The sequence below is a fragment of the Ascidiella aspersa genome, chromosome 6 (genome assembly GCF_963924565.1).
Source record: "Ascidiella aspersa chromosome 6, kaAscAspe10.2, whole genome shotgun sequence".
NCBI classification, from domain to species: Eukaryota; Metazoa; Chordata; class Ascidiacea; order Phlebobranchia; family Ascidiidae; genus Ascidiella; species Ascidiella aspersa.
In genome coordinates, this window is record NC_139452.1 from 24,708,000 (window position 1) to 24,728,720 (window position 20,721).

The 20,721-nt window shown below is 37.1% G+C and overlaps 2 protein-coding genes across 2 annotated transcripts; both read left to right on the top strand.

Annotated features, from left to right (window-relative positions):
- The first annotated feature begins 3,105 nt into the window (after positions 1-3,105).
- On the top strand, positions 3,106-8,463 carry LOC146140950 (trypsin-3-like). Its single transcript, XM_083392752.1, has 6 exons — positions 3,106-3,226; positions 4,076-4,229; positions 4,888-5,035; positions 5,919-6,036; positions 6,677-6,819; positions 8,314-8,463. Exons 1-6 carry the CDS (start codon positions 3,172-3,174, stop codon positions 8,461-8,463), a joined length of 768 nt encoding a protein of 255 aa, XP_083248878.1. The 5' UTR covers positions 3,106-3,171.
- A 4,262-nt stretch (positions 8,464-12,725) lies between these two features.
- On the top strand, positions 12,726-20,416 carry LOC146140951 (hydroxylysine kinase-like). The gene is made up of 6 exons (XM_083392034.1): positions 12,726-12,985; positions 14,134-14,244; positions 14,367-14,509; positions 16,670-16,850; positions 18,706-18,801; positions 19,402-20,416. Exons 1-6 carry the CDS (start codon positions 12,784-12,786, stop codon positions 19,746-19,748), a joined length of 1,080 nt encoding a protein of 359 aa, XP_083248160.1. The 5' UTR covers positions 12,726-12,783; the 3' UTR covers positions 19,749-20,416.
- Positions 20,417-20,721: the final 305 nt, after the last annotated feature.

Below are 20,721 nucleotides of genomic sequence, written 5' to 3' on the forward strand. Positions count from 1 at the left end.
CGTGAGTTCGAACCTCACTGCAGGCCAGTTGTTTTTCTGGCTTGCTCTGCTTGCATCATAGATCGACAGATTCGGCGAGTCTGCGATGGCTTTTCGGTGTACTAAAATATCAAGTATCGTACATCCCTAGTGTCCTGTATTCTATCAGAATCGCAACTACACAGCAATGTCATTTACAACACCGCAGTAAAATCCAATCACCAGCAAGATAATTTTCTATGAAAGACAGTTTTAAATCTTAAGTATTTCCAGGATCAACCATCGTTAAGTTCAAAAATGAAAACTTTTTGTATTTATGTACGGGCTTTAATTGGGATTGGGTATTCTAAAAGTAGAAAAGAGTCAACTTGAAATCAGAAAGTTCACGCAACGCAGTTTTTTTTTCCTTTTTTTTAATGATAACATCACTCTGTAAATATCCATGCAAATTTCTGTATGACAGCCTAAAGCAGAGGTTCTCATCTTTGGTGCCATTTCTAATGCTTAAGGGTGCCAAGAGATATTTGAGAATCTTTAAGAATCTGATTTTTGCTCAACTCTACAACTTTTTGTGTTAAATTGGAGCGGAATAAATACAATTATAACTTCCTAGAGTTGTTGTGTGTTGTCCAGTTCCGTTTATTGTGAAATACCTACGGAAAAATCTTGTAAATGTGTCGCAATCTATTTATTATTTCTAAGGATTGCCGCTAGCCACAAAAGGTTGAGAAACACTTTAAAGCGTACCAACGGTTTTTAAAGCTGCTTGTATTTTTCCAGTGACGTCATCCGCATGCTCACCCGGGCGCGAAATCACGTGATCGTGGTTGCGAGTTTACGTCATCTGGCGACCAACCCCGTGTGGAAGCAAACGATCGAGTTCTGCAAGCAGCAGCATACGTCAAAGGTGACGTCATCGTTTCATTTCAGGTAGGTGCCGTTTTCCAATGTGTAACGGTTTGCAAAATATTTCTGTTCAACAAAGATTTTGTTTAAAGGCTAAAGAAACAAAAGCAATAAACCTAAACCCATTTCAATAAGTTTCTGAAACGAAAAACCTGAAAATAAACCAGGATTTGAATTAAAATATTTAACTAACTCACCAATTAATTAAGCTTGAATCGCGTTTTTTGCTCAAGAGATCGTAAAGCCTTGTGTGCTGCGTTACCTTTCGTACTTTGAAGCATAGCCTGACTGTAAAATACTGTAAAGTTCACCTACTATACAGATACAAAGTAGAATTTTTGGTAATAACTTAATTAGTTTCAAACTAGAATAAGAGCAGGCAAGCAATTTACAATTCAAAATTGAATAGAATTAGCCATTTTTCATTTTTTCTCCTATTCGTAAAATTAAGTCTGATTTGATAGGACTAAACTCAAATGTACCTAAGAAACAATTAGTTTTAACTAAACCTCTCAAGATTTTTATATGTTTGTTTTTTTTGACAAATTTATAGTTCAAAGCTCGCTAAATTAGACATATATAAGTGATCCATTACGTAATGCTGAAAAGGGCATTTTTTCCCACTTTTATAAATTTATTTACTTCGCAGAAAGCTTTTTCAGAGCCGAATGAACGCCTTTCTCGCGGAAACTTTAACCGACGAGGTTCCGCTGCGAGCAGAGCCTTGTGACGTCACTGACGACGATGTGACGTCATCGCAAGTATCGGAAGACAGCGACGATGACGAAAAATTCTTCGAAATTCTAAAGCGCCAATCGGCTTCCGTTAAAACAGAAGCCAGCAGTGACAAGATTCGGACGCTGAGACCGAAACGCGCTCGTTTACAGGAGCCTGATGACGTCACTTCTGATGACGACACTGATTTATCTGACCACGCGTCGTGCGATGACGTCACTACCGACGGACCTTCGGATGACGACGAAGCGCGAGATTCGAAACGCACAAAACTGGACGAGAACACGTCTCCTGGGTGTGGCGTCATCGCGACCGCAAGCGATTTTGTCGATGACGTCATTGAACGTATTGATGACGTAGCAAACTGTAAGGGCGCGACTGACGACCACGTTTCCTTAGAAAGCGAAACTGTTGTTTTATGTACAAGAAGTACCGATATGAGCAACATACCCGACAGTAACAATTACGTGGAAAAGTATGATAAAACAACTGATGACGTCATGAATTCAACTTTCGATTCCGAAGCCCATGACGTCACCGATAGACCTGCAGCTAATTACTCTGTGCCACGATTGCCAGAAGGTTTATCGAAGATGATCAAAAACGCCATGAGTAATGACGTCATGGAATCTGACGGAAACGACAATGCGCATTCAGCCGTGACTTCGTTTCCTGACGTCATCGACGCCTCGATTAACGGTGACCTACCCGATGCTGTTGCTAACGGTAACCAGCTTTTCCCTGTTGACGACTGCTCCAGTCATTTTGTCTTGGCGTTGGATGACGTCATATCTGATTCAGATTAATTTCACGTAAATTTTTCGCTGCTGTTTTAAAATTTCCTGGTCGTTACGTTTGTCGTTTTTCTAGTTTCAGTTTTTTTGTTCAAATATACTATGAATTTTATCATGTTATTAGTAGTATTAAAAAATATTTTTAAGGCCTGTTTTTTTTAAACCTTAGGGCTAAAATTTAACAAGGAAAAATATATTAACAGTCATCTGATAACCTAATGGTGAGGTATACTATGCCTGAACATTTACTATTGTTTTTACCACACACTGCTGGTCAATTTTTGTTTTTCAAATTGGAAAATTTGGCATTTTGTATCTAGGTACACTACGCACGGATCTGTAATGTAGCTTGATAATAAATTGCAAAGCAGATAAGGTCGAGTAGATCGACATCATCTTGATTAGGACGATTCGATACGATCTTGTATCATTTTCAGCTTTTATCGAAACGTCTTAATCAAGCAGATGTCGATCTACTCGAACTTTTTGGCTTTGCGATTAGCATTTTTATTTTGGGCAATTTAAACAGCAGAGTTTTAGGGAAAATGTCACCAGCGTTACACACGCGATTTTGGTCAAACATTCTGTGGTACAGTGCAAATAGCGTACCGACATGATGATGCGTCACACATCCGTGGTGCACAGATGTCAGGTTCCCACCTAATTCAAGTAACAATGTTGAGCTCGAGAATTCGGGCGCTGTTTTCATTTTGGCCTCATACTCAACATTAAAGTTGTGCGATACAGAAAGCTGAATATGGATTCGTGGTGGCCACTTTTATTCGTGTTGCTAATTACAGCTTTACAAGTTGGTAAGTAAAGCAAGGCGTCACTTTACCGACGTGTCCTTGATTTGTTAGGAGTTTAGTTTGTTTCTTCAAAGGTCTCAGGATCCGCGAACGTACAAGAGCCGTCAGAATGTTTGTTTTTTTATTTTAGACAAACGGTTTTATTACTACGATTTATGTATGAGTATGTTTTTAGTTTATTTTGACTATGCAATAAACATGTAATGTTCTCTATAGTGTTTATAAATGAAAGAATATAGTTGCAAAATTGTCTGCTAGGGTTCAGTATTAAACTATTAAGGGTTGCTTAAGTTTCGCGTTTTACCAAAAGGGCTCTCTACTTAATAAGGTTAAATATATTACCCTTCAAATTATAATGGCTGTTTTACCTTGTTAGTCTAGTAAATGTAACTTCAAATCAGTGTTGTAATTGACTTGACGTAAGAATTTTTTTTCACTTGACTAACGTATTTTGGGCAACATAATTTTAGTACTTGACTTAAGTCGTTTGGAAACTTGACTTGAACTTAAATGCATTGCGTCAAATAACTCGGATTGTAACTACGTGTTTTTATTAAAAATGTTATCGAGGTATTTATCCCCATTTTTACACCTTCAACAATTTTCTATGTTGCTTTCTATATGTTGCGTTTTAGTTGAATTATTGCCCATACACGGGCGAATTTACAATTTTAATGGTTCAAAGTTTTATTTATATGTCAATGTCTTCACTTGCGGTTGACTTGGACTTGATTTGGAAAACCGATGACTTGGACTGGGACTTGACTTTGACTTAAGCTATTTCACAAATGACTTGACTGGACCTAAGTCATTTCAAAATCATTTGTTTATCACACTGCTTTTTTCTCAAAGTTACATCGGACAACAGAATCATTTCGGGCATAGAGGCTGTTCCACACTCACAACCCCACATTGTGCATCTCGACTCATACTACTACGGTTTCTTTTGCGCCGGTTCCCTTATCGATGAACAGTGGGTACTTTCCGCCGCCCATTGCTACTTCGAGTAAGTCAGCATTTACAAGTATTTTAAAGACTTTAATTCAATGACTAATGACTTGACTTAAGTGCACTCGTCGCTGTTTTTAAACGTTTTGACTTGACTTAAAAAGTTCTTTCACAAATGTCTCGACTGAAATTTGAGTAATTTTAAAATGACTTACAACACTGTCATTTTGGATTATCTTATTCAAAATGCCGATGGCTTGGCTGTCGCAAGCGTTTATTTGTTTATACACTTCAGTGCACTCTTGACTGATTAATGCCACAAAGGTTTCAATTGTTTTGTGATAAGTTGAGTAAATGTGTTTTTTGACTGATTGGCTTTGGTTGACTGATTGGCCAACAGTAGGCCTACTCTGGAGTCGGGTAAAAACAACCCGGTTCCGATTTCCAAGTCCGAAAAAAAATGGAATGCGCCTCTTAAGCCCCGAGTCTGTTAAATTTTATTTCAGCAATTCACATATACGGTTGTTATATAACTCATCAAACCCTCGAAAATTCTACACCGTGTTCTATTCGACATTTATAATTTACAGTTTGCTGTTTATCGATTTCCAATTTGGTTCTGCGAATAGGCACGTCGGACTCAAGACAGCACGCTTTCCAGCTGGCTTCACACACAGTCACCCACGCCCCTGTATAGGTTGTATTTGTTTTTGCAGAGCTAACACTTTCTTTGTCGTGCTGGGAGATCACAACAAGGCCTTGGACGAAGGGACTGAACAGTTGATTGAAGTTAGCAAGGTTCTCCCTCACCCGAATTACAACACTGCCACAAAGGACTTTGATGTGATGCTAATTAAACTTTCGGTTCGTATTTGCCGTTCGTTCGTATTTGCCGGTAATTTTGTTGTTCGTAACTAAAGTAAAACGTTTGGTTTTATTACCTTAACGTTATTAATATTTATTTTAATTAACATGAGTTCTGACGTTATTTTTCTGAACAGGAAGAATTCTATCTATAGTCTTCAAATATAAGTTCAAACTGTAAAACCAAATTGTATATTAGCGACGGAAAACCAAGTCAACTGACACTTTAGATATGCAAAACACACATAGGTACTGCATATAAAATCTAATAAAGTCACGTACTTTTAAGATTGAGGTGTGTTTTGCCTGTAGGCCAACAGACCTGCGTAACCCGTTTTGTGACGTGTAAAAACTGGCTCTTTACGACGTGTTAAAATTATAACCAATTTATAATATTTCAGTTAATATATTTTATGTACGTAAAAATAAGTGTTTTTTTTATTTTTTAAATTTGAAAAAAATACTTTTGAATGTATTTTTACTGTTTTGGGCCGTGCGTAGCATTTAAAGTATTTACTAGATTTTTATTTGTTGTACTCCTGTTGTCTTGTGATACTAGTTTAACAAACGTGTTTTTTACCTGAACCAAATTATTTTTAGGCTTTATGAATATGTAATAAATTGCAATATAAATTATGCCTAACCCTATCTGAAATTGTCAGATACCCCAAATTTGATTCTATTTGAATAAGAGACCTTATTATGTGGCGAAATATATTTCTCTTTTGAAATGACTAGAACTTTACTGACTTTGACTAAGACAGAAAACTCTAAAGAATAATTCCCCTGATTTAGTTACAAATGTGTTTTATAATTAATTCAGTGGTTCGTTTTATAAAACGTCTTTCTTCCATCAAAATATATGAATAGATTTGTATTGCAGAGGCCAGCGGAATTGACCGCTTTTGTGCAAAAGATCCCTCTGCCAGCCCCAATGAGTGACCCAGCGCCCCAAACAAGATGTACCATATGCGGGTGGGGCAATACTGCAAACCCTGGAAGTAAGAATCAACGTCTTGTAGCAAATTTTCTTTATTCAACGCAACTCTCCCAGACAGCTCCGGGATTTTAATATTCAGTCAGTGTTGTAATGACACTTATCAATTTAAGTGCCCTTAAGTCGCTGTTTTCTCACATTTTTTTTCAATCGACTGGACAGAATGACTTGTCTTGACTTAGGTCTTTCGGACAAATGACTTAACTTGACGTATTCACTTTTGGCAAATGACCTCGGTGTAAATGAAATATTTTCGTCGAGCATTTTCTTATAAAATTGGTTACCATTTATCTTAACTTTTAAACATAAAACTATTTGCTTGCTGTTGTATATTGCTTTTTTTTGTCGTACAAAGACGATATACGTAGTTTTTTAGGTTTGATGTTTTAGGTTATATTCAGCAATCTAGACTCATGGGGGATGTCATTTAGTTCACCCAACCACGAAACGTGGTTTGAAAATACTGCACCTGTGCTATGACACTTTTACAACTTCGGACTCGGGACTTGGGACTCACAGCTTCATATAAAGGTAGTTTTACGTATAGTCCTACTCGAGTCCCTAGTCCGACTGCAGCAAAACAACCGACTCCGGCGGAAATGAAAACACACAAAGTTATGCCAGTTAACGGTGCTTTTTACCAGGTTCATACCCTGACGTACTGAGGTGCGTGGACTTGCCGGTTGTGTCCAGGCAAGAATGTAACAAACCATCGGCTTACGGGGGATACATCAGCGACAAGATGTTCTGCTCGGGTGAGGTTAGCGGCGGGATGGACGCCTGCGATGTAAGTTGTATTTAAGTTGCATAGTTCCAGGACGAAACGTAATTTGGACTTAAAGATTGTAATATTAGTCCAACAAGTCTAACTAATTTATTAGAGGTGTCTGATAATGTCGGATCAAGGCCGATACCCGATGTCAAGGTATAGTATCGGTAATCGTACGATACTAGGGTGATATCGTTGCCGATCCGATACCAAATTATAAACATTCAAATGAAACATATGAATGTTAACAACTGAGATCTAGCCCTTCTGAACCTTGACCAGAGGTCGTGAGTTCGAACCTCACTGCAGGCTAGTTGTTTTTCTGGCCTGCTCTGCTTGCATCATTGATCGACAGATTCGGTGAATCTGCAATGGCTTCAGTGTACAAATTATAAACAGTATTTCATCCATGATTTGTGATTTAACGAAGCGATTCTACTTTGAAAGGTTAATTTATCAAAAAAATGGTAGGTTACATACTGTAGGCAATTTAACTCCTTACTACGCCACAGCAAATATTGCCTAATAACCTGGAAACATAGATTTGAACGTTCCAATTTCATCCATTTTGCTTGTTTAATCTTAGGAATGGCGTCATTTGTTATCGGACCTTAATCGCTATATGTTTTGTCCAAAATATCAGGTATCGGCATTGTACTAAAATGTGAAGTATCCAACATACCTAGCCTACTCTATATAGCGAATATAGCATATTCGTATCGGGGGCGACAGGATGTTAAATAAATGGCCATGGTCTTCTATTATATTTGCACGATAACGTAAAACCAAAAGAATGTTTTCCACAGCTCGTCCAACAGAAAAAAAAAGTAAAACTTATTTTTCACAGATTTATAGTTTTTTTTAAAACAAACAATTGATAACTTAAAACACACTCGTATGAATGAGTAGAATTGTTTAGCACAAATAGCCTAACTTGTTTGGATTTTTTTTATAATGGAAGCCAGCAGGCATAAACCCTTTTTTCTAAAAATGTTAATAGCAATAACCGACGAAATTTATTTTACTGATGGATCAAATTTCGTGCAGTTGCAATTTTATTTATTTTATGCAGATAACGCGATGGCAATTTCATTAAAGGGTTGTAACCAGGGTTGTACACTTAATTAGTATATTTATCAATGCCTGTTTAGAAGTTACACATATACATTTAAGAAAAAATAAAACTACATAAGCGTAAAACAATGGCGGGGACTTCTAGCTCATATAAAAGATTTTACAGGAGAGTATTGCTACCCCAGTACACTGCTTTGGTTCACTTGTTATCAAGATAATATTTTGAGTGGTGCAGAGAATATGTGGAGTGTTTTAATCACGAAATAAAGCGATTAAAATCTTTCAGGTGGTCCACATTATAATCTTGTACCTTTTTTCCAGCAATCTTTTTCTTTAAAAAGAATATTATAGAAAATAATATCATAATTCTCTATAGGCTATTTATTTAAGCAATTAAATACCCTAGTAGGCTATTTTACCTCCTTTATAACATCACAGGGTGATTCCGGAGGTCCCGTGACGTGCGGTCCATCGCTGGACGGGGTCGTGTCTTGGGGCTTCGGGTGCGCTTACCCCAATTTTCCGGGGGTTAACGCCAGGGTTAGCTATGTCCACAACTGGATTCAGTCAACCATGACTTACAGCTGAGAGGAAACGTAACGAAGCGTGAAGCGGGATGCTAATTTACGAGAATACAGTTGAATACACTTGCTTGATTTATTTCTGAAAACGTTTTTAAAATGCGGTGCTGTTTTAGACAACTTATTAAAACATAATATAGTGTTCATACGCGTGGGACCATAATATCTATAATTAATTAGTCAACAGCAAACTATTAAATGGGTAAGATGTCACTACCAGACATACTAGCAATTATTAGAACGTTCAGCTTTTCTGGCTTTTAATTGTTTTGTGCACAGGTTGGGCTGTATCTAAGTTCTTTTGATTGAAAAATAAAATATTTTTTTTGAAAGGAATATCTATTCGCAGGACAGGTTTGGCAAAACCAGTCATAGTTCTTGGGCCTCAATTCTTACTTAAACTTACTAATTCACGACAAGCAGGCGCGGATCCAGGAGTTTTTGTTTGAGGACATCATTTTTTTTTTTTATGCTCCCGAGGTTACAAATTTACATCATACCGTTATGTCACAAAGGTACGTCAAAACGTTATGCAGTCGTTCAATGGCCTTCCACACAGGCATCATCCATATAAGTTGATTGGCTTTTTGTCGGGATGCATTAGGTGAAACCAGTGCTTCCCGACCTTTTTTTCGTTCGCGGCCCACCTTTAATGCAAGTTTTATTGTGCGATCCACAATTATATATGAAGAAACGAATCAAAAACAAATTAATGGAAAAAGAAACAATGCATACACATGCAATTTACTATTATTGCGAAACTTGCATGAATATTGTATTGCTAGGTATTTGTTACATTGTTGCATAAATGTTACGTGATGATAATGCAAAAATTCCGTGATCTAATAAAAAAATGTAACATTTAGAAATGCTTCGCGACCCGCCAATTGGTCGCGACCCACTGGTTGGGAAGCACTGAGTTAAACGATTTCAGACACAATCAGCGGCAAACAGTATAAGGGACGGCCAATGCGCTTTCGCTGTTTTACAAGGCTACACATAAACGCAAAAAAAACATCACATGTTATGACATTTATAATCACTTAGACTAAGAGTCTAAGAACAACGCTTATGGTTAAGAATCAAGGTTCTTGCCGTATGTTTAAAATCACCTCAGTAAGAGCAAAATGTCGCGTTTATTGCAGCGGATTCAACAGTAAGCAACTTTCATTTCAAACGTTGGCTATAACGGGTTTGTCTGACGTTGGGCGCAGCTTTTTCGCTGTAGCGTATTTTTCAACATCTATTAACGCTACGCAGTAAACATGAATATGTATTAAATACGCCAAAATATAATCCCAATGTTTACCATTTTAGACGGCGGACTGCGTCGTGCGCCGGTGGTTAAAACCGTTAACATCTTTTAAGGTCCGCCAGCCATGTTTAGTCGTTTATATAGGGATATCGCGCGACTGGCGTGGCCCAAAGGCAAACCGCAATTTACAAAAACCGATGAACTTTACAAAAAACGATTATTTGAGGATAAGCACATAAAAAACGGTGCTGTACTGCACTGTATTCTACGTCCTCAGCTTCGCCTTAGCAGTTGCTTTATGGCCGTGCAATTATGATTGAAGCCTTGTTTTAATCTTTATAATTATGTAGTCTTCAAGTGCTACTCGTTTGGTTTGCCCAAATATACACAAATTAATAATACAACTTAATATTATATTATAAATTAGACAGAATTTTAGCTGAGCAGCAACTAACGTCAGAACTTATGCTAATCTAAATAAAAATGAATACCCGTAACGTTAAAAGTAATGTCTAAAACGTTATATTCGTGAATTATAAAGCGTAATCAGTAAATTTGCGGATTAGTGTGTCAGTGGTGCTTCTTCAGGATAAAAAGGCAAACTTACTCAGGTATTACGTTAAATTTCCATTTGCCGAACGTGAATCGTGATAGTGCAACTTTAAGGGCGGTATGCGTTGAAGGCCACCTGTTTATTAAACCTACCCGATAATAACATACATATAAGTATGAAATATAGAGCCCACAGCATAATATATTGTTTCATTTTTTTAACCCTAAAAAAGTCGGGTTTATTTCGCAAATTTGCAGGTGTAGTTAATTTACGTAGGCGGTGCAACCACGTTAGTCCTTTATCAGTAAGAATTAGACTTGTAAAATTAACCTGGGCATCGCTGGGTATTTCATCTATCTAAAAAAAAGAATTAAATTTCGCGACGAGTGCCAATAAATTTTTACATGTACCTAATCAAAGTAGGCATGAATTACAGTTTGGGGCCTTTGGTAAGCGTGTTACTTATAGCTAGGATCTATAGCAGGGGTTCTTAACCCTTTTTTCTATGTTTTACCCTTGTAACAAAGATGAATATGAAATTTACCCCCAATATATAAAGTGGTGCTAATTTTTTCCTTGTTTTTGGTTACGAGTTGTTCAATGTATGGTAAAGTAGTAGATAATGCACAATAAGCAGCAGATTCAATATTTTAAGTTGGTTTCATGCTCTAGGTTTGATAGTAAGTAATGTAGAGAAGCCGATTCGCATTTACAGTTGAAGAAAAGGAAACAAGAATATTCAGAGCTTGAATACATATCCGTGTATTTACCCCCTGAAACTAGGAAATTTATCCCCTGGGGTAAATTTACCCCAGGTTAAGAAAGGCTGATCTATAGTGACTCTGTGCCTATGTCGTGCGGAAACTTTATCTCCCTAACGACATTCCTGTTATATTCTATTAGTGCCTTCTTCTCGTGTCTGTTAAATACTGGCGTCTACGCCAGGGCTGCTGAACTATTTTCAGTAACGGCCCAGTTACAAAAGTTTGCTTAGGTCTGTTATAACTCTCGTTATAAATGATTTACAGGCATTCAAAATGTATTACGGTATAATTTTAAGTCCTTCAACTGAGAATTCTCTAATGTCCGTTACTATAGATAATTAGGGTTTTCAATGAACAGCAGCAATTGTTTGCCAAGAAAAAAACTCGTCAAATCGCTTTGCTAAGTAAAATACTGAGACAGATAAGGTCCGGATTCAACCATCAGGCGGCGATTATTCAAAGAATATATGCTTTTTTTCTGGAAACTGTTATCAGATGGATTGATGCCTGCTTCGTCGTTCGTTGCATGTATAGACTAATGATAGGAACTTGTTTTAGTAAAGAAAGAGAGCTTCAATAAGCAGCGAGCAGAGCTTTGTAAAAAATTGGTATGTTGCTCTAGGGAATTTGGCATTGAGTTTGGCCAGCAGCGGATGCTTTTCAAATCTACGCTTGCATTACATTCTGTATTTCAAATGGGTAAAATATAAATTGAGACAAAGACACAATCGATAGACAATTTCCTTTTTTTGAGAAGGCAGGAAATAAATCGCAATCAGTTTTGTGAAAATTATTATGGCCTACATTTAAATAAGCTAGACTGGAACTATGTGTTCTTTACAAATATTGAACGATAAATGTGTCGCAACACGTCAGCACATCAAATTAATTCTTTGTTTTATCGCCTTAATGTTGCGTCACGGAAAGTTTTTGTTTAAATTCGATTGCCGATATCTCTTGCTAGAGTTTGCAACGAATGCCTTGTTACACCAATTTTTATGCGTCAGAGCTGTATGTGAGGTGACGTATATCCGTTTAATGTGAGCGCTTTGTTTTGAAATTCGCCTTATTGTCAACAATCCATTATTTTTAGAATCGTCGCCAGTTACGTCGCAATGTAGATCGAAGCGCTTTTGTTCAAGCCATATTTGGACAAAAATATTATTTCCGTCTATAAGAGTCGAGAGAAAAAGGTTTAGACCACGCCTTGTTGTCACGTGATTTATTATTGAAAATCGTAAGAATATCTACGTCAATATTTCCTGTGCATTTTAGAAATATTTTCGCCTATAAGTATAGTCGCTCAATCGAATAAAAATCAGTATCAACCAGTATCAACCAGTATCAACCAGTATCACCCAGTACTGCCTATAGTGCAGAGAAGGAGAGAGAGAGATAGAGGCTTTTATAGCTTCTACTCAGACAGCAACTTGAGTGCTTTTGTGACTGAACCAGAGAGAGGCTTTTACAGCTTTGACTGAAGACAGCAAAAATTGACTGTTCATGTATCTGAACTAAAGGAAAGAATTGGACCTGAATGGCCTCACGAAGACAGGCCATCTCAAATCTTGTAGGAGTGTGGTCGATTCATCTTGGCAATTATATAAATGTAGACCCATTAACGCAGACCCATCCCCACAAATGCATGTTTAACAAATAGACAAATTTCATTTGTTTGAGGTATATTCCAGGTTCGCATAACGCAAAAAGAGTCCACTGGTTGTTTTTAAGACAAACAAAATTTGAAAGCGAAAAATGATTAAAATCGAAAAGCCGTTCTTGTCAAATGATCAAGTAGTGCTGCTGGTAAAAGAACTTTACGGATATGAAGTTGAGTCGATTATTGAGCTTAACAGCTACGACGACTGCAATTTTCTGATTACAACCAGATACGAAGAGGCCCCGGGAAACAGATTCATCTTAAAGATTTTTAATTCTCTTGAGTCGAAAGTGCCGGGTAGGTCGTTTGCATAGAAATAAAGTTTCTTAATGTATTAAGTATAAAACATAACTACTATACCAGTACAGATGAACAATGGGGTTAAAAAGACCGTTTCGGTCCCCCAAAACACCTTGAAAAATAAACACTGTGTAGAGCTTTTTTTATCTGTAAATACCTGTATGTTTATTCAGTTATCCACTTTATTACGTCTTAATGACTTGACTCTAATTCATGTAATTCTAAGTCATATCGTTTTAAATGTCTTGAGTTGACTAAGTGCTTGACGTATTGTGACTTGAAAATACCAAGTAATTTGTACAGTGACTAGGACTTGAGTCATTTTGGAGAAGCCTCAGATAAAAAAAAATTGCTTTTTTATATATTATTGGGTAAAAAATAGGTTTTTACTTCCTTTTTAATCGGAAAACAGTTTGCTATGTCTGCGTCTGGTGTTGAGGTGGTGGCTATACGTAAAATATGTCTAGGGGTAGAATAAATTTGTTCTTATTTTATTTTAAAACGTTCAGTTGTAATGCTCATGACTTGACTTAACATTGACTTGCATCAGCGACGACTTGGACTGGGACTTTAACGTGAAAAAGAATTCGCTTGTTGTTTGCTGAAACACTTGACTTAAACTTTTTTTTTTTTTCAAATAACTTCGTTGACAATAAAATAATTAGTATCAACACTGATTTTTACCGTTTGACAGTGTTGTAAACACGTTTCAGTCGAGTCGTTCGTAAAATAACTTAAGTCCAAGTCAAGTCTTTTCGAATAAATAACAAGTCAAGTCGCAGTCCAAGTCATCGGTTGCCCAAGTCAAGTCGCAGTTAAGTGAAAATTAGAGCAAGTCAACTTTAAGTCAAGTCATTGTCATAAAAATAAAACTTTAAACTATTAAATCAGATGAACTCTCAAAACTGATAATTATGAGCAATAATTTAGGTAAAAAAACAACATCAACGCATCATATTATAAGCAAATTGTTTCATGTGCAAACATTTAGATAAATAAACCAGTTTTTATAATATAAAGACTTAAGTCAAGCCATTTTGCTGAAATACTTTAAGTCAAGCCAAGTCATTTGAAAACTGTGACATAAGTGCACTTAAGATAAGTCATTGACTTAAGTCATTTCAACACTGTCCTTTGTTTTATAGGCCGCTACAAAAGCATGTGCGAGACTTTGGAGGTGCTGCATAAAAATGGTTTTAAAGTGCCGAAACCTGTTGCAACCAGAAACGGTGATTTCACCACATCTCGCCAATTGGGTTGGTTTGCAAGTTTTCACTTGTGAAAACTTGTGAAAACTTATATTTAAGAATTATAAACTTTAGGCTTACCACTGAGAAAAGAGATACTGTCGTAGCTTTGTGTTGCAAATTTTTCGAAGGAAACGTTTCGCCAAACGTCATCGCTCTTCTGACGTATTTACCCGGCACGACGATGGATCACGTGACTCCGAGTGAAGAGCATTTTTGCGAACTGTTGAAATCGTCAGCGAAGTTGGTGGCTAAAATGGACAGGTTTATGCTGGTAAGGTTCGGGCTCAACGCACGATTGTTGTTGTCGGAAATTTAAACACTTTTCTGACGGGTATTAGATAAAAACAGACCTATTTCGGCTTTCCAAAGTTTAGTCTGCGACCCCTTTTAATTTAACAGTGGTAAAGAAAACACCTATCGCGTTCTGCTCTTGACACGAGTTTGTTGATGGGCAAGGTTTATGCTGGTAGGACGGGCGGAACCAAGGGAGACACTTGGTCTTGCTCCCCTCAAACTATATTTTTACCTATTTCAACTATGTAAATACACAAAGTTATATGCGCTCCGCGCGAATCTGATTATGTTTATAGAATGTCTTCAGAATGTCACTGGGTACGGCTTAACTGACTTGGTTTATTGTTGATCTTTTTAGCCCAGTGATTAAGGCGTTTCAGTGGTAAAAATAACTCATTGATTGATATATATTCGTTAAAGGTACCAAAAAGTTAACCTCAAAAATGCCCCAAAAGAAGAGAAAGTACCACAAAAATTATTTGAATTTTGGATTCACATATCTTATTGAGAATGGTCTTAAGTATTCAGTGTGTTTTGTGCATGGAAACATTTTCAAACTGTACCATGAAACCTGCTCCTTTAAAACAACCTCATAACAAATGCTCATCCAAATCTGATGAGAAAAAACTCTTTTGGGTCAAAATTTTCCCATCTGAAAAGAAAAAAAATAAGACCAAACTGGAACCACAACAACAACTCGTTGCCAAAAAGCAAGGGCAGCCGTCGTATTGATCATATAGTCCATTTTAAGTACTTTTTATTATAACTACGTAAATGCGAAAAAATTTCGCTTTGCGCCAACACTTTTCTGTCTCCTTAAATGTAATTAAGCACGTTTTTTGGTGCAAAAACGATCCGAGGTCCGGCTGATTCACAGTCGTTTTAACATCAAAATAACCCAATTCTTAGTTAACATTTAGTGCGGCCCGCAGAGAGCTTTTTGAGTTTGGTTTTGGCCCGCGACTAGACAAAGTTTGCCGACCCCTGGATTGTACGTAATTTGTACTTTCGTTTTTCAATAGATGAGCATTATTTTATATATTGGGGTTAAATTTGATTTTCATCTTTGTTAAAAGGGTAAATCATACAAAAAAGGTTAAGAACCCCTGATCTAAACCGCTCACCAAATAAACGAACTGTGTATACTGTATAAGTGTATAGTCAGTGTTACCATCAGCTAAGACCAAAAAATAAGCACGCTACTCCGAAAAATAGGCACGCTTTTTATAACTTGGGACGGATCCAGGATTTCGTTGGGGGAGGCACCCAAATATAATACTGCCAAAAACACTTGTTGTTCTCGGCGCCAAATGAATCTTATAGCAGCTTAATCGCGCAAAGCTCAAGAAAAAAAATTAGTTTATTTGGTTGAATTGGCGAAATTTTCGTGACGTATTTGGCCAGGGTTTACCAAAATTGTATAGTAAACATTATATTGAGGCTTATTAAATTCTAAAATTAGACAAACTAAGCACATAACTCAAAAATAAGCACGTTTCTTAGAAATAAGCACTTTAGTATTTTCTAAGACACTGCAATCAACAATAAGCACAAATCTTAGAAATAAGCACGGTATGGTAACCCTGTGTATAGTGTTCATGGCTATTTTTTATGACGTCACGTTTAGATGTAGCTATAAATAAAACATTTATGGTGTTCTGCTCGTGGCAAGCATTTGTTGATGGAGTGTGTATTTTTATGGAATTTTTTTCGCATTTTACCCACTTACATTATGAAAGTAGAACAATTTTTTAGATAAAATACATTTTAAAAAGTTGATGTAGCTATAATGATGGCGTTCGATGTTATCAAAAATGAATTTTTTCGGTCTCTCAGACGTAATGGGTAACTTTTTACGCCGAGAAACATCTTGGCGAACGTATCTTGTAAAATTATGTTCAAGTTAAACTATTTTTAGGTCTTAAATTTGGACGTTTCCAAACGGTAACCAGATCCGGTATTTTACTGATTATTCAAGATGACGTCAGAAAAAAACGTCATAGTGTTTGCGACGATTTTATTCTCCGCAATGTACAGTATAATTATAAAGTTCAGCAAGTCATAGCGCAGATCACACTCCCCCGCGCTAACGTGCAATAAAATAACCCGGGCCTGCTTTGTTTTTTTGCGCTTCCAGCGAATGCCCTACTTTCCTTGGAAAACTGTCTCCGACTGGTACACGCCGGAAAATGTCACCTTTGAAAACCTGTCGAGCTGCCTTGACGTCATCGATGACGCAACGTTGCGCGAAACCTGCGTTGCCGTGGTAACTCGAGTGGAACGAGAGCTGCATCCGCGCCTGAATCAGCTGCGATCAGGTAAAGCTACCTTTATCTGTCTTGCCGTTTTTTTTGTTTTTTTTTGTGTTGAGTATTAAAGTTAATATTTAAAAAAAGTTTGGCTAGCAAAATATTTAAAAAAAAAAAGAGAGTAGGTTATCTTTAGCGTAGAAATATAACAGACACAAAAATAGCCTAACGAAAAAGTCGTTGAGAAAAAAAGCGACTTCCCGACATCTACCGTCAAAAATATACCTTCAGAGTGCCGGGATACAATGAACCAGACACCTTCATGTTTAAAGTGAGATGGAAATGCAATTTCAACTTTAAAAAATAGCTTATAAGAATGTTGTCCCTTGCTTTTTACGTGTCCTTCAATAACTAATATTCGAATTGTTCAAGATACAAAGTTACTGTAAAACATTTATTGATCAATAAATCTAGATTTTCTTTATTTTTAATGAAAAACCCTAAAACTCTGAATGAATTTAAAGCAATATACATCAACGTGCAAAAACAAGCGCAGGCAAACATGGTTTGATTTTTTCTTCACATTTTAGGGCCTGTGCCGAAAAACTTATCTTTGAGTTCTGTTTATTAACAGAATGCCCACCTGAGTGTCAGACATGCGCTTGTATATCGGTGCGCCATGGAAGGTTGCTAGGTACGCCCAATGCAAATTAAAACATATTTTCAAGCAAATTCGAAGAAAAAGTATACCAAAGTGTGATACATGTTTTTTTATTTTTTTATTTTTCGGCTTGACTTATTATTGAGCATACAAGTGCTTTAATGCCAATTAATCGATTAAATACGTCCATTTGGTTTGTAGGCTTCTTGTGTTTCCAATATGCTTTTCTCTATTTCCTGTAAACCATTTATTGGCATAGAAAACGCATTAATATTATTGGGTATTTTACTATGACGGAGCAAACCACTTAAAATAAAGTGCTCGGATTTCCATAAAGCTTCATTGTGAATCATTCCGACTACCAATGTGTCTTATATCAGGATATTAGTAGCCTAAAATAATGATGGAAAACTCGTCTGCTGGTGTTAACATGTCAAATACGCAGTATGAAATTGAACTTTAGTTATGAGCAGCAAATATGGAACAAACTACTGCGGTTTTAACCAAATAAAAGTGCGCTTTTGTCCACTGCAAACTTCTTCCAGATTTAAAAAAATGGGTGCCATGGTGTCACCAAATTGGTGACAGGGTGTCACCTTATCGGTTACAGGGTGTCACCCAATCTATGACAAGGTGTCACCAAGTCAGTGACAGGGTGTCAGTAAATTGGTGACATGGTGCCACGGAATCGATGACAAGGTGTCACCAAGTCAGTGACAGGGTGTCCGTAAATTGGTGACAGGTTGTCACGGAATCGGTGACAGGGTGTCACCAAGTCAGTGACAGGGTGTCACAAAATCGGTGACAGGTGTCTTCGATTTGGTGACACACTGAAGGTGTCAATAAAAAGTCACGACCCCTCCTCCAAATTTTGCACATTTAACAATTCGTCTGCTGTATATTATGTTTTTTGTTTTTTTAGTTGAGTTGTGGCTTATATACGGAAGAGTTAACAATATTTGCAACTTGAGCAACTAATAACTTGGATTACTTGGGCAACTGATGACGGGACTTGATTTGTTATTTTTTGCAAAAGACTTGACTGGACTTAAGGTATTTTACAAATGATGTACCTTGGACTTTTCGAAATGACTTGTTCACAACATTGCAACAATAACCAACACTTCCAGCAAATTTTTAGCGGAGTTCGTTGTTTAACCTTTCGTACAACGTTGGTTGAACTTTATCGTGCAACGTAGGTTAGTTTGTTAGTACATTAGTCGTAGGAAAATGTTTACGCAATTCAACTGCATTCTGATTCAGGCCTAATCCACTGTGATATCAATCCTGGAAACATCATCATCACGGAGAAACCGATTGATTCAAATTCACCCGGAGACCATAGCTATGCAGTAACTGGTAAGACTTAAGCTATATGCCATTCATGTGTTTTATGGCAGAAATGTAATCTGCACACGGAACTGATCACAAAACTTAACAACAAGTAAACAATTAAACTTTAGTTGAAAAACTCGATTAAAACACAGGATCCGCTTTTTTACATATTATATATTTCGCTTAGACACGTCAATTTCTGTAAGTAAAGTAAAAATACATATACATAGAAAAGTAATCACGGGTATAATATATTGTGAAAAAAAACGCCAGTGTAGGCCAAATATATATTCGGTTGAAAAAAGTCTGATCCTGTTTTTCACTCGGATTTTCACAGTTAAGCTTAATTGTTGATACAGGCGTCAGCTGGGACTTAAGCTATTTCGAAAATGACTTTACTGGGGCTTTTTAAAATGATGTGTTTACAACACTGCTTTTTCCCAAAAAATATTGGTCAATTTGCATTTTGTTCCAATTTTATTTTACAGGATTATACTAAACCCCTTGCTGAAAGTCTTATTTTCGCAAATACTAGCCCGACAAGATCGAATATGCAATGTACTGTAAATAAGTTCAGTACATTTGTATACAGATTTACAAATATACAATGTGCTGTATACATAGGTTTGATCGACTTTGCCGAAATGAAGAAGGGCAAGCTGGTTTTCGAACTGGCGACAATGCTAAGCCCTTGCCTTCGTCGAGCTCATGTGCTCGGTTTTCGACTTTCTGCGAAAGTGGCGCAGAACATTCTGGAAGCTTACGAATCGGAGCTACCGTTGCTGGATGCCGAGCGGGACTGTCTCTTCGTGTCGGTTTTGGCTAATTTGGTGAACTACCTTTGCTTCCTGAACAAAAAGAACAGGTGTTTTCCGGCGCAGGCAACCGCATACGACTTCGCGAATTTGAAAGCCGCCGCCTCCGTTCTTAAGACGCTGACGGCTGCGGGCAGTTTCCAAGGGCTGAATTGATTGTTCTTTTTATATGTATATAGCAGGGGTTCTAAAACTGGGGTCCGTGGACTCCTTGGGCGTAACTAAAAGTTAAACGGTTTTGCACTGAATGTATTTAAACTCCATTTCACTTTCACATTTGTGACCCAAAATTAGAAAATTTATGAAGTCAATTTATATTATGACGTCAATTTATGACGTCCTTGTTAAATGTCTTGCCTACCATGATCCATGCAAAGCAAAACAAAAATTTTTCAGTACGCGGTAAAAGTACAATCTCTGGTATAAGGGTGGTTTGGCCCCTATTTTTTGTAGGGAGGCACAGCCTACAAAGGCCGAACTGAGTCAAGAAATCCCTCACATGGAAATATTATGTAAACATATCTCCTAAAGTAGTACTGATTAACGAACACGCCTTCCCTATAATAGTATCCCGGGTACTACAGAAAGGTTATTACCGAAACCAGTTGACTTAATCAATATTACCGTGCAAGTATGAATCTATGTTAGCAAAACAACTAGTCTGTGGTGTGGTTCGAACTTTCGACCTCAGAAATACTGAAACTTTCCTAAAAAAGCTATTTCGGTTGGTTTCACTTTTGGGTTTAGTTTAAATAAACAACTATAGTGGTTTTAATTTTTACGTGCTGTTAATACCTGACAATAAAGTGCACACATTGATTTAAGGCAGTGCTGCAGTGTCGATTAAAAATAGACTGAGTCCGACTCTCTTTTGTCCGACGGCCAAATGTGCGATTCCGTCGAGTCCCGAGTCCAGCTTCGACTCTACAACCTGTATTTCACCCAAATAAATAAGGATATTGAACAATCCACTTTATGGGGTATCATATAACTTATCCAACCACAATACAGAATTGGAAAATATCCACCATATGCTATTCCGCTTTTACAATTTACATTTTGCGGCCTTTTCAGTTTCGAAATTTGGTAATGCGCATGCGCACGTCGGACTCGGGAAGTTTTACGTGGT